This window comes from Poecilia reticulata, linkage group LG15 (assembly GCF_000633615.1).
Source record: "Poecilia reticulata strain Guanapo linkage group LG15, Guppy_female_1.0+MT, whole genome shotgun sequence".
NCBI classification, from domain to species: domain Eukaryota; kingdom Metazoa; phylum Chordata; class Actinopteri; order Cyprinodontiformes; family Poeciliidae; genus Poecilia; species Poecilia reticulata.
Genome location: NC_024345.1, coordinates 19557563 through 19571353, shown reverse-complemented (window position 1 = coordinate 19571353; position 13791 = coordinate 19557563). Strand labels below are relative to the sequence as shown.

The 13791-nt window shown below is 36.9% G+C and overlaps 1 protein-coding gene across 18 annotated transcripts in view; it reads right to left on the bottom strand.

Annotated features, from left to right (window-relative positions):
- LOC103477041 (neurexin-1a) overlaps positions 1-6221 on the bottom strand; it is a 265070-nt gene extending 258849 nt beyond the window's left edge. For 13 of the 18 annotated variants that reach the window (XM_008429894.2, XM_008429905.2, XM_008429900.2 and 10 more), the window contains exons 1-3: positions 6086-6220; positions 5797-5978; positions 3396-4700 (exon numbers count right to left, since the gene is read on the bottom strand). In XM_008429894.2, the coding sequence (XP_008428116.1) occupies positions 3396-4107 (712 nt within the window). In that variant the 5' untranslated portion in view covers positions 4108-4700; positions 5797-5978; positions 6086-6220. Of the gene's footprint in view, positions 1-3395; positions 4701-5796; positions 5979-6085 lie in introns of all 18 variants that reach the window. The other 5 variants (XM_008429897.2, XM_008429906.2, XM_008429907.2 and 2 more) reach the window with 3 other exon arrangements.
- Between the last annotated feature and the right edge of the window lie 7570 nt (positions 6222-13791).

The following is a 13791-nucleotide window of genomic DNA, read 5'->3' as shown; positions in this document are numbered from 1 at the left end:
TCTGTACTTGCAGTCCAACTCTATTACTACTTGTAAAAGTGTTCTTTCTTACAGATTTATAGGGTTGGTGTGTTTTATAATTATTTTATGAATCCGTGTCAACAGCCACAGGCAACAATTTTTTAATCAAAAACGATGAAGGCCCTCTTCTATACAGCCCTGCTCTGCTCCATAAAGTTAACAACTAACAAGTGTAAATTGGTTTTGGGTCATGCTTAGTGGATGTGAAGTTTTCTGTCTCCTTGGAAAAACACAACTTAATAAGGGTGTATGTATTATATTGTCAAAACTGTTAATGCAAACCAATCAGGGCCACGCAATTTCTCTTGAAACTCCTAGAGCACCAAAGCTTTCTAAAGTGCTACAAAAAGGCAGCACTTTCTAATTATGTAAGAGAATCATCTTTTATTTCATAATTTGCATATTTATTTCTAGGAGGTCAGAAGCATAACACAAGGAGAGAAGTGACATCGGCACATTACACCGATTGCTGGTTTGTAATCAGGTCAGAAAAGTGGGTTCATACTTAGACTGAAAATATCTAAACTGAGCGAACAGATGCACAATGCTAAATTTAGACCATCAGAATGAGGAAAACATGCCACTTTTTTGTCATCACACCTATTGAAACTTGCAAAATAATTTATTTATAAGCATGCTTATGCTTCATATACAGTAAGTAACTCTCAGGACATGTCTTCCCCCATTATAGCCAACACCCCTATGATGATGCAGATTCTCAAAAGGGCTTTTAAACAATAAGGAAAAGCTTTCAGACCATCATAGTAATGACTCCATTCCCCACTGACTGTGACTGTTCAATACTCCTGTAGCAAAAAAAATAATGTTTTCTCATCAGTAAATTTTTAAGCTCAAGTCTTTTGTCATGAAATGCTCTCATGTGACAATCACAATTTCTTCATCTGATTCACAAAAACAAAAACCAACTTTGGGACAAACATCAAATAGCACACCCAGAAGAAAGCCCTCTCCAGGAATTCATTTAGGACCATATCCGACAATACCTTGCAATACTACAACTGGGCAGTGAATATTGCTGATGCTTGTGTATTGAGACAGATTTGTTTAGACACTTTATGCCTCTTAAAATGGCAAAGTCATTATGATGTTCTGATATGCCTTTAGCTGTAATGGAACCTACACAAACATTAGTGGCAGGTCCAAGCACATGTACGGCCACAATAATGTTTCATTTCAAATTTATGAATGTAATCTGTTAGATGAACTGATACAGGCTGCTAGATGTAAAGAAATAACTAATGTATTATATGCAAGTTATACTACTGAGGTCATAGGGCTCTAGCGTTTTTTTCTCAAGAGCGGTTCCAGGTCTTAATTCCTCAAGCTAAAACCATTTATTAACTATTTGTGTAAAAGAACTGGATTTATTTTACACAATCAAAGCACATGCTCAGTGCCACATCTCTAGGCTCTCATTCAGTACCTTTGTTTTAATAGGATTTTTCTCTGAATAGGATTGGAATGCAAGGAGATGGAAGAAAGGCACAAATCAAAAATTTACTTAGTAATTTAAGATGGTAATATTAGAGCCTGGCTTGCTGGAAATACTAATTCTGTTTTGAATAATGCCATATATATGATAAACAGCGACCTGTCCATGGTGGACCCTGCCTCTCACCCAATGACTGCTGGGTGAGACTACTCACCCTTCAAGGATAAGAAATGGTTACAGGTAATCTATGGATGGGTCTTTTAAACAACAAGCAATATTTGTGAATGCCTCACATTTACACTAGTTTATAGTGTAAAAGCCCACAGCACCAGGTGTGGTGAAAAACAAAAGCTACACATAATGCATGAGGAAAGGATTATTAACATTACCTTGCAATATTTAAAACTTAAATCAAGCTTGATATAGCAACTTCAGAATTTAGCTGTAAGTAGCAACAGCCCTTTATGAAGTATTCCCCTACTTGTATCACGTTATAAGAGTTATATCACCGCATCACAGAAAATGTGAGGCCTTTTTATAATTTGAATGTCAAGGTTGAATTAAGCAAATCAACCACAGTCAACTTGGAAGTTTAACACATGGTCCTTCCAACAATTTGATTGGTTTGTCTAGATGAGCCCGCCTTGCTGCTCATGTTTGAAGGAGTTCTAGGTCGATTGTTGGTGCTACGTAGCACCGCTTTTTCAGTTTCTAAGCCAGAGCTTTCAGCATGGGAAACAGAAGGAAAATGTTCATAGCATGTAGTTCCAACCAGTTTAGAATAGGAAAGTTTGAGGCAGAAATAAAAAAAAACAACTTTACTGTAGAGGGAATTATTCACTGTGTCTGTGCATAAGGGTTGTAAAGAAATCTAATAAAACATTTTACGACCAAACAAAAATTTATTAAACAGTATTTAGCCTGTGCACTTTGTAATACAGTTTTTATACTACCCTAAAAAAAATTAAAGGGGATTAATTTAGAATAATTTATGCAATAGATCTAAGTTATTTGAAAGTAGCTCCGTGAGCTTATAGTTGAAAAGATCCATGCTGTGAAAAAGTCACAAAACAAATTACATTGTTGCTGCATGAAAAAAAAACAATGTTTTTTTAAGAATGATTATTCACGGATGTCCACAATAAGAACTAAAGAAGGAAAACAGAAAACATGCAAATTTGCAGATACAAGCAGTAGTTGTTTTAAAGATATTTTAATTGTATTATTTCCATTACCTTTAAAGGACTTCTATGTTCCCTTTGTCTTTATATTTAACTGGTCTATTGTTCCTGTTTTTCTTATTTGCAACACATTCTTTTCTCTGATCAAAAGCTGTGATAAAGGTCATTTTTGTTGTTTCAATTAATACGTTTTACTTCAAACTAAAATTATTATTAAAAATTTATAGTTTATTCAATCAAAATACTGTCCTGTATGCCTGCTTAGTGTGAAGCTCTGTGTATTTTCAGCAACAATATAACACTATAATCCTCTCATTAATCCATAAACTCCACCCTGTTAGCATGTGGGTTCTCTTCTATTGCCATCATCTAATTTGTTTTATGAGATCAATGATATCACTCATGTTTACTCCATCGACTATGATGACAATCATTGCTCTTTAATTTGCAGCAATTCACTGGAGATACTTTATAGGTCAACTGATCCCCACAGACCTGCTTTATAGTTATAGAGGACACCTTTGGGGGATGAAAGTTACCTGCATTGCTTGCTAATGAGGCCTTCAAGGAGATTTAACTTTACAAACAACTGTATAGCAGATCAATAGCACATGACCAGAGCTTACCCAGATAAAGGAAGGGAATCCATTACTTTTGAGCTAATGTTGAGTTCAACAATTTGGGTTAATTTGTGTAATGTCAAAACCACGATGTGCTGAATTACAAAGTCCAGGTCTTACCTTCACTGCAGTCCTGCCCTTGGAAGCCAGTGTGAGAGCAGTCGCATGTCGGTTCATTGTTAATTAAACTGCAGACTCCTCCATTTAAGCACATGTTGGCTGTCCCACAGACATCCATTAAGACCCCCTCGCTGTTGATCATTTCAGACTCCGTGTTGTTGACCTTTATATCTGTTATCCATCCTGCAAAAGGTGGCTGATCCTTAACCGCTGCCGACGTCAAGCGCAACGCCACAGACCTTAGCTCCGGCGGTATTCCACCAACGAACAAATGGCTGAAGACAGTCATGTCTCGTCTTTTCGACTTCACTTCCACCCACTTTATCTCGCCATCCACAGAAAGGGTTGTGTTCTTAAAGCTTCTCCTGATCGTGACGTTGTGCCATTGGCTGTCGTTGACCGCAGTGTCAGACACCACGGTTGCAGGCTCTGCGCAGAAGATTGAGTAGCGAAGGCTGAGTTTGCCGTTTATTAGGAAAAGTTCTAAAAAGTCACAAAATCCCTCGTCGTCAAAGTAAACAAGGACCCCATGGGAGCTCTTTGTTTTCATGTTGAAGCTCATTTCACTTTCGCAACATGCATTCCACACTGGAAACCTAGCCCACTGTCCCTCAGTACCTGTAAATTCTAGACAGGTGCCTATTTCCATGAAGCAGCATATGAGGATCCCAACCCATATGAAATGGGCACCGTGCAGCTTTTGTACAACCATTGTGCGATTCCAAACTTGGTAGACTGTAGTTAGGAGTAATCGCTTATGAACTTACATATATGTATCTTGGGTTACGCAAAAAAGTATGTTGGGTCAACTGTGATAAAAGTCTGGTGTAGCACTGACTGCCTAAGTAAATTTGTGAGTGTGAACTGCTGCATTGTAAGGTATAAGATTACATGTTAGCACAGGTTTAACTGACAAATGATTAAGCCAACACTTGTTTCCTGGAGCAGACAGCATTACTTAAATCTGTCCAGGCCAGTGGCCCAATATCTCACTGTTCTCGCCAAAACAGTTTAAACTCTTCGAAGGTTCTCTCTGCCATAACTCACTTCAAGCATGCGATTCAGATATCTCCTGGCTACACAAACAGTGTCTATTTCATGTAATAATAAAAAGTTGAAATGGCAGCTTTAATTTTCATGTTTAAGTGCATTTTCTCTGGCGAGCCGCTGGAATTCTTGTTTAGGGCTTTCCTCCCCGTGTCCTAGCTAACAGAGTCGAAAAATGCCACAAGGAGTCACGTTGGCTGATAAGCTCAGCATAAGACACAGTTTGCCTGTCAAGGCACTTCTCTGCGTTGATGCGCTCTGCAAAAAAGAAAAGAAAAAAAAAAAGCAGATTTAATACAGCATCAGCATTTTCAACATATCCATTTCCAAGTCCACTTTGGCAATGCCTTCAGGCTAGAATTAGACTAATACTGTGATTAAGTTGAAGTATAGCCAGGGAGCCCTTTGTCACAATAAGCACAAGCTGTATCATTAGATTACCATCACCAGTTCTTTCCAGGAAGCAAGCTGCTGCACTTGACAATCACACATATGAGTTCATCTCACTGGCCATATCTGTAGTAGAGTATTTAAACTCTATGAAGGGAAAAAGTCACAAATTGTTCAAAACAGTAACATTCTGGGTCTTAATTGCAATAAAAGATTAACAAAGAGAAATGCATCCCTCGGATCTTGTCTTGGGAAACATTTACAATTAGGAGGGGTGAGACCAGATCTACAGAGCGTTTACCTCAGCATTCCGTTAAACATGCCCTGAATGCTCTGCTGCTGGCTGAACACTAAACATGAGAATAAGTGCGTCACTTGATTCACAATGGTCGGTTTGTGTTCGTCACCCTCACACACAAAGCCACAAAGACCACCTTTCCCAAAAAATCTCTGGATCTCAGTCAGAATCCCCAACTGTGCTTTTCGTGGCCGTTTGTCATATTATTGCATTCCAGTTTCACTTATATTGGCATTTCTTTAAATCTAAAATGACAATGAATATTACACTGAGAAAGAAGCAAAACTCTTTAATTTCTCCGCAGCATTTCAAATAGAGAAAACATATTGGTCTAGCAAATAGAAAAGGTTGGACGCTGGCTTTAATTAAAAATTATACTTTAAATAGACTGAATTAGCTCGGTAAACTGCACAATAACTGTCCGCGATGGTTTTCAAAGATGATAATGCTTTTATCTCATAAATTAGATCTTCATCGGAATTTCACGTTTCGCTCAAAAGCCCCCTCCTCCAATCGCCCATACCTTCACATCTACCGCTACAACACAACCGGTTAGGGATTATATTTACGTATTAGTGGGATTAATTACTTATTCAAGTATTAATATTTTTTTTATTTATTTATTTATTTATTTTTGCTGGAGCAATATGCAACATATTCTTCTACCTTTCCGCGTAGACCTCTACTTCCACGGGACCCCTAAACAGTTGCACGAAGAAAATGAGAAAACGATTCGAAAAGCTCCTATTAATCAGCATCGTCCATATTTCCGCGTCTGTTGGAGAGCCCGAGTCTAAAATCCTCTTTTGACGATCAAGATCTGCTTTCAAGTGAATCACAGCATCAGCCTGAGCGAGGGAAAGAGTCAGAGAGAGAGAGAGAGAGAGAGAGACAGCGAGATGTGTCCACTTTCACTCAAACTCCGCTCAAATCTTAAAAGCTTAGGAGAAATTACCTGAAATGCCGTGTCCTCCAAATGTGACTCACGGTATGAATGAAGAAGAACCAGATATATAAAATGGGAGTGGATGGAGTTGGCGAGCAGCGCGGGACGGAAAAAAAAAAAAAAAAAATCCAGTTATCTCTGTAGAAGAGGAGGTGCAGTCGAGTTTCTGTGTTCAGCTTATCCAGCGACTGTCAGGAGCCACAGACAGAGCGTTTATCACGTGTCTCTTCGTGATATCTACCGGGGAGGGGCAGAATGCAGTCCCTTGGACAGCGCATCTGCTTTCATGTGCATCAGTTCACGGCTGTTAATAGTGAAATCAACTTTAGGTGAAAGATTGGACGAACTAATAACTCAGGACACCCAATATTCTGTCTGTATAAAGTAGGATATCCTAACTAGGTTGTGGTTTGTCTGGGATTCAGCTGAATGAGCTGAAAGTCTGTGTCGTTTTTTGTTCAAAGTCCAAGCAGGTTGCCTTGTTTTTGTACAGCCACTTTGGTTATATGTTGTAAGCCACGTTCAGAACAATTGCAACAGAGAATAACTTTTTCCAAATTGTTTGAACTACCGTGTAGAAATAAACCCAGTAACTCTCATCCAATTCTAGTCAAGATGTGTAAAAACCCTTAAGATAAATTAATTCTTAATTGCAGTAGTAAAGAACATTTGTGAGAAATTAAAACTTTAATCTGAGTATATAGTTATCCAGTGGGGAAAAAAAAAATCTTACGAAATTTTTCACAAAATCACTACTTCACAGCACATCTGCTTTTAATGCCCACAGCCGCTTTTTCCTAAGCACTTATTCTTCTATAATAGCTCAATGTTGGAGCAGCAGGATGTCTGACTATACAATTCAGGTAGATCTTTCAATTTCCTGTGTCCTCTTATTCTGTATGTGTTTTTCTACTCAGCTCACCCATCATTTCTTTTCTTTTTTTTGTAAGATTAAGGTCTGTGGCTGAAATGAACAAGCATCAAGTGTGATTGAGTTTACATACCCATTTCAGTGTTGATTTTTGCCGTGTCATGGATCATTATCCCTGTGAAAGAACCCACTAACAAGCCATTTTTAGCAAATACATTTTTAAAGAGGGGTGTAGGGGCATTATGTAAAATTAACTCTTTGTTTTTAGCTTGATATCATCCACGTATCAAAAATATACCTAGAGAGTTGTTTTCATTCTTTCCTGCATGTTTGAGAAATTATTGAGTCTTCCGTTGCAGCCAGTGGGGTTGCCTAAGCGCCTCCTCATGCATTTCCTAAAGGTCTGCCTTGAAGCTGCAGTCTCCAGCTTTCGCTCCACAGAGCACATCACCTCCCTCACAGCTCCACCAGGCTAGCAAACACCTGGTGATACTGCCTGTACAGTGAGCTTATGGTCCAAACTACTTCTCAGTCCTGCGTTACGTTCCCAACAATGGTTGTAAATGGTGTCATGGAGGTGCATCATTGTGATGATGTGCAAAAGGAGGGAAGTCAAATAGAGGAGTGTCATAAAGAGATAAAGGTCAGACTAAAGGCATCAAATTGGGAAGTCAAATTTCTTTTAAGTTATTTTTGATATACAGTATTTTTTTTTATAACAACTGAAGGTAACAGTTAATTGAGCAGGAAGCTTATATAGTCAGAGTGTCGTGTTTCATTTTGACCCCTTGGAAAATACATAGCACCCTTCTCATTAATATTGATATTTCAAAAAGTTTATAATGTCTTGCATTTTGACAAGGACCCACGTCACTACAGGCTGGAAGCTCTTTTAAATGATATCAGAGCTATTGCTAGTGAACGTGAAACCACAGACTTTAAACTGTGTTACCGGACTGAACACAGAGCTAGAGAACTACTTACCGGATCACGCAGTCTGACCAGAGGTGCGTGTCATTCATTGTTCAATTTATGAAGCTGAAGGAGGCAGCAGCAACACAAACACCAGCTTCTTCTACCTACTCTCTCCTCTTCCTCCGTTTGGTCCGCCTCATCTTCATTACCACTTGTGATTTCTACATTCCCATCAATTTGAACTCGCTCTGGTTCAAATTGGAAAATAATAATAATAATAATAATAATAATAATAATAATAATAATAATAATAATGACGTTACTCATCTTTGTTTTGGTTGGATGGAGCTAGCGCAATAAGACTAAGCATATGTCATTTACCCAGAATGCATTAGAGCGTAAACAACATGGCGACATCATCACAATATTTTATTCCATTTTATAAAAACTAAACATCCTACAGCATTGTTCCTGTATTGTTTTACATATAAAATAAATATTTCTAAATTAAAGTCTACAACTAATTGCAGATCCCTCTGAGGAAACATAAAATTCTAACCTACTAATTATAAGTTCCTACAAACTTTTCCAGCCAAAAAAAGAAGAGTAAACCATAGTTTGAAAAATACAGCATTTACATTTATTTCAAAAAGCTTATTTGGGATCCCAACAACTTTGCCACCATGTACCTTGCTAAAAACAGTTATTTGTTATCTGACTGCAATGACAGAGGTATTTCAGCTTGAGATCTGATTACTAAAGAAGGAGCAGGTGGTTGATTAGAAACCGGTTGCAGCTGTGAGGAAAGGCAAGTGACTGAAGACACATAACAAAACTCTCAAAGATCATGTCATGCATTATTTTCATTCCACTTAAGAATCACCCAGTATTTTTTTTAGGGATATAATATGAAATCTCAATAAAATAAACTGACATTTGTGGCTGTAATGTCACAAAATGTGAAACGTAAAAGGAATGGGTAAACATTTGCAAGCAATCAAATAAATGCATTTTGAAGAAGTATATTGTCATTTTGTAGCATAGTGTTTGAAATCTTTAATATGCTTAAATGTCCATAATGACCGCCTTGATTTGTTTTGACTTGGCCATTTCAGTGCTCTGAATGCCTCACAATTTCCTCGAAGTCCAAACCTTTGCCACTCTGATAAAACAAAAGAAGAAACTTAAAATGAACAAATTCTAAATATAACACCTCATTTTGCATGTAGATGCATTATGGCATCATAGACTTAATGAAGATGGCAGAGAGAATGCAAATGAGCAAAGACATCACTATTTGTGAACTCCCTCTGTTGACAGAGAAACTAAGCAGGCCTGATGCACGTATCATGCACACAAGCCAGGCCTTGCGCATGAATTTCTATAGGCTCATGTCAGTTGCAATTGAGGTGCAATCAGTCTTTCAATTCAGCAGTGAGAAGCCTTCTGTGTCTCATGTCACCAGCAACCTCACACAAAAGCAGTGCAAATGGTATTCATAGTGAGGAAGATTACATTGTTGTGCTGGCACATTTTGTGCTAAAGAAAAAAGCTGCATTTTTCCATTTAGCAAAATACTAAATTTTGCATTTTTAGCCATTTTTTTGCATACATAATACACCACTTAATACTAAGCTTGAAAAGTTTGCATTCTACAGCTATTGCTAAATAAAAGTGTGAGTGAAGATAATGCAGATTGATGCAAATTGTGCACAATTTGCATCAATTAAACCTAAAAGAAACAGACAAAATTAAACCTAAAAGAAACAGACACCACCACTGAGCATCCCAAGAAGAGCAGTAAACCCAGAGTGAAATATGATGTTGGTGACAATATGATCTGGCAAAGTTTTAAAAGTTCTAAAATCTAAACACCATTATGGGTCTGAAAGAAACCTCACACTGGAGAGCAAACCTAAGGTACTCACTGGCCAACAGAGCTTGCAAGCGAGTTCCTGGTGGTCAACAATCGACCCCTAAGGCTGAGTCTTAAAACCTTCTTCCGTGTGTGAAACAACACTTAACGCAAACAAAATGGATATTTAACATATCTTACCATTTAAAATATTTTAGGAGTACATTTTCAAACACAGGGTGAAAGCACTCCAACAAACTGTCTCTCACCGAAACTGTTTATCTTCATCAATGGTTAAGTGATGCATGTGAAAGAATAGCTACTTGAAAACATGACAAGTAGTTCAACAGAAAAAGTAAATGCAAGCAGACAGGCATAGGAGAATATCTTTGGTAAGATTTTGAATCCTGTTTTTTGCTCACCATTTGGTTCACAGTAAAGATAAAAAAAGGGGGGGGGGGAAAGAAAGGCAAACAAGCAAGGCAGCCGAAACCACTTATTGTTGTGAAAAACAGATACTGCTATATATGTTTGCTGCGTTCCTTTTGGCAACGAAGCAAACTTATACTAGAACTTTCTGCAAAAAAGAACAACTCTGCAGAGATTCTGCAAGTTTGGAAAGAAACTGCAACTGAATGCAGAGGTAGTTTAGCAAAACAGCAAGTGCAGCTGCAGATAGCTGCAGCTGGCTGATTAGCAACCTGATAGGTCAGAAATAACATGCTTATGGTCCTGGTTTTGAAAATGAGGCTGAGAAGAATTATTCACATCTACCAAAATTGTGTAACAAAAAACCCCAACAACAAACCAGGTGACTTGCAAAACATAAAGCGTAAGTACATTTTCAGATTACCACTTGATTACTTTTGATCTTTAATCGGAAGTAACTTCAGGTTTAGTGTAACTACAAGACATCCTTGCAGCATCGCCCACAGTATTTTTTGTAATTATGTTGAAACAATGAATGGTTATTCAGTGAAACTGTCAGTTTGAAAAAATACATTTTCTCTTATTAACGGTTTTCAGTATTTTTGAAATTATTTGTAATTGTAACTAAATCTGAATATGTCTTCTAGTAATAGAATAGCAAAAACATGGATTTGAACCCAATCTGGTTCAATATTGTCGCAATAAACGCAAAATGAATCCTCATGAACCCCTGTCTGCATGACAATACAAACATAGCAGAGCAAAATTGCATTATCACAAGGGGCCAAAGCATATTTAGATAAAAAATTGCTTTGTCTCACAAACAATAGTTCCAATTTTCTGTGTGATTTCATAAAGGAAGCATAGCGGGCAGAGCCACATTTATTACAGACATTTTGCCCATTTTGCAAATGTTTCAACCACTCATCCCTCAAAAAGAGCGTCTTTTTTTTCCATCAGAGTTTCACCACTCACCAGCTGGGACCACTTTCTCTCCCTATCGAAAGCGTCTGTTTCCCCAAGATTAAGCTGATTGAATTTAGAAATCTGTATCATTACAGTTATTAGATTAGGGTGGAGGAAGAGGGACACTGCAACTCTGAATTTCATTTCAGAGGAATTAATGAAACACAGGAGTGTGGACTGCTAAGAGCTGCTCACATGTCCGGCTTGAATGAGCTTACTGATTGTATTGACTCTCACATAATGACCCTGCTGAAGATGCATGAGAAATGCTTTTACATGCTAAATATCTGATTAAAACCTAGATTTCAAAGCACCCTCAAACAGCCTGGAACAAATTGCCTTTCTCTCCACTGACATAAGATGCAGGGATAACAGAATCAATGCATTTTCAATTCTTTTTTCTTTTTCTTTTTTATTGTTGTTTTATAGTGTTTTTGTGCAAACAGAACTGCTTATTAGATGCAACTATAAAATATATGTTTTTAAAACATCATATTTGACTATTTTGGCTTTTGTGGCCATGTTTTTTTTTATAAACAAAAACATACCATTTGTTTACAATTTCAAAAACAATTTTTACCATTTATTAAGCTGTATTACTTTTTTTTTTGCACTAGCCTCATGTTGCATAAAGCAATAATATGTTCATGCAAACGTGTCAAAATTGTCAACAGAAGACTTTTTATTGTGTGTGTTTCAAGTGGCTCTCAAAAGTCTAGACACCTATGAATTTTGTTTGTGAAACAGCAGATTTTTTGAAGTGAGAATAGAAATGAATTCACGATGAGTCATTTCAAAAATGTTTCACATATAGTGTGTACAATTCAAATAAACAAATGAATATGATAGAAGAGAAAAATACTACAATAACCTAATAGCATAAGTGTGCTCTAAACTACTTTGTCGAAGCATCTTTTAATTTAGTTTCTGCAATGAGTACTAGCGTTCTTTCATAAGAGTTTGTCTATCAGCTTTCAATATCTTCACTTGAGGATATTTGCCCATTCTCCCTGTTTAGACTTGAGAAATGAGAACATTTCTTGTCCACTTTGCTCGTTAGGTCATTTCACAGACCTTCTGTTGGATCTACTTCTGGACTTAGCCATCCTAAAATTTAAATTTTTGTCCCATTAATCAAAGATCTATATAAATACTGAACTCAAAGGGAAACTTCAAATAAAAGCTATTTTCAGCTTTTTAAAACCACCAAAGATTAGAGGATTATATTTGATCTTGATTTTATAGTGATGCCACATCTAGGTCATTTGACCTAGAGCCTTTAGAACATGTTCATACAATGAGATCACAGGCTCTAAAACCGATAGGTAAACCTGGCCTAAAGAAATTTATGCAATTTGAAATATTTAAAAAATAATTTGATTTAGTCTACTAAAGTTTGTCAAGTCTAATATATTCATAAATATAACTAAATAAAGCCCCTTATATTGAATCTAAATGCACTAAAGCAACCACAGCATATTGCGTACATATATTGGGAAGAATATAACATTTGATCATATTTCATGTAGGTTTCTCCCTCATTTTAAGCAAATATTCAACTTCACTAGGATTTGCCCATACATCTACAACGTCTCAGCAATGCATGCAGTGTCAGAGTCAGGTAGAAATCATGGACCTTCTCAGTGTCTGACAATACTCAAGAGTGATGGAAAGGCTGTCACCTATGACATATCCGCAGTCTTCTTTCTTAGATTTGGCACATGGTCTCTTTATTTTATTTTCACTGTGTGGCCAAAAGTGAGCATCGCTGTCTCCACACAGCACAACATGTGACTGTGCTTCAAAGTGTGAAAGCTCTGGCGTTTTCAAAATAGCAAATGTTAGCAACCATTTATTTTATCTGTTCACTGTGTACACTTTATCCTGTTCGAGGTTGCTGGGGTATGGAGCCTCTTACATCTGTCAGAGGAAGAGGCTGGATGAGGCCCAGATACATCACCAGTTAAGTACAGTTGCTCTCTAAAGTGGAGACACCCGACTTAAAATGCCAGGTACTTGTGATGTTACAAGAAAGGGATCACGATAAATTTGTTTATAACCTATCCATCCATAATGTGGCTTTTGGCATGCAACTAAACTAAATGACAAAGTTGTGAGGAAACTCTATGTGTTTTAAACTTCTAAAACTTAAAGTTTTGGCTAACGTTTCCAAAAAATTAAACCTAAAAGAAACAGACACCACCACTGAGCATCCCAAGAAGAGCAGTAAACCCAGAGTGAAATATGATGTTGGTGACAATATGATCTGGCAAAGTTTTAAAAGTTCTAAAAGCAAAGTTTTTAAAGTGGATTAAATTATAGTTCCAAATGAAGTGTTGACTGAAAATTTTTCAATTGTCTGTTAAACACATTTACTTTATAAAACTGAATTTTAAATTTGAACTGAGTCTTAAAGCCTTTTTTCATATTTGTTAGTGAAATGATATTTAAAAAAACAACTGTAACAGAAGACCAAAAGAAAAAACACAGCTTACCATAAAAAAGTGCATTTCAGAGCCAATATATTTTCTCTTAAAGGACCCTCGGATGTACAATAAGCAAATTAAAATGTTTACTTAATTTAGTTTTCATTGGAAAAAAAAACAAAAAAACTTTGGTTTACACAAAGACAAATCTGATACACATCACCTCAGAAAGATATTGCTGGTCAGCACTTTT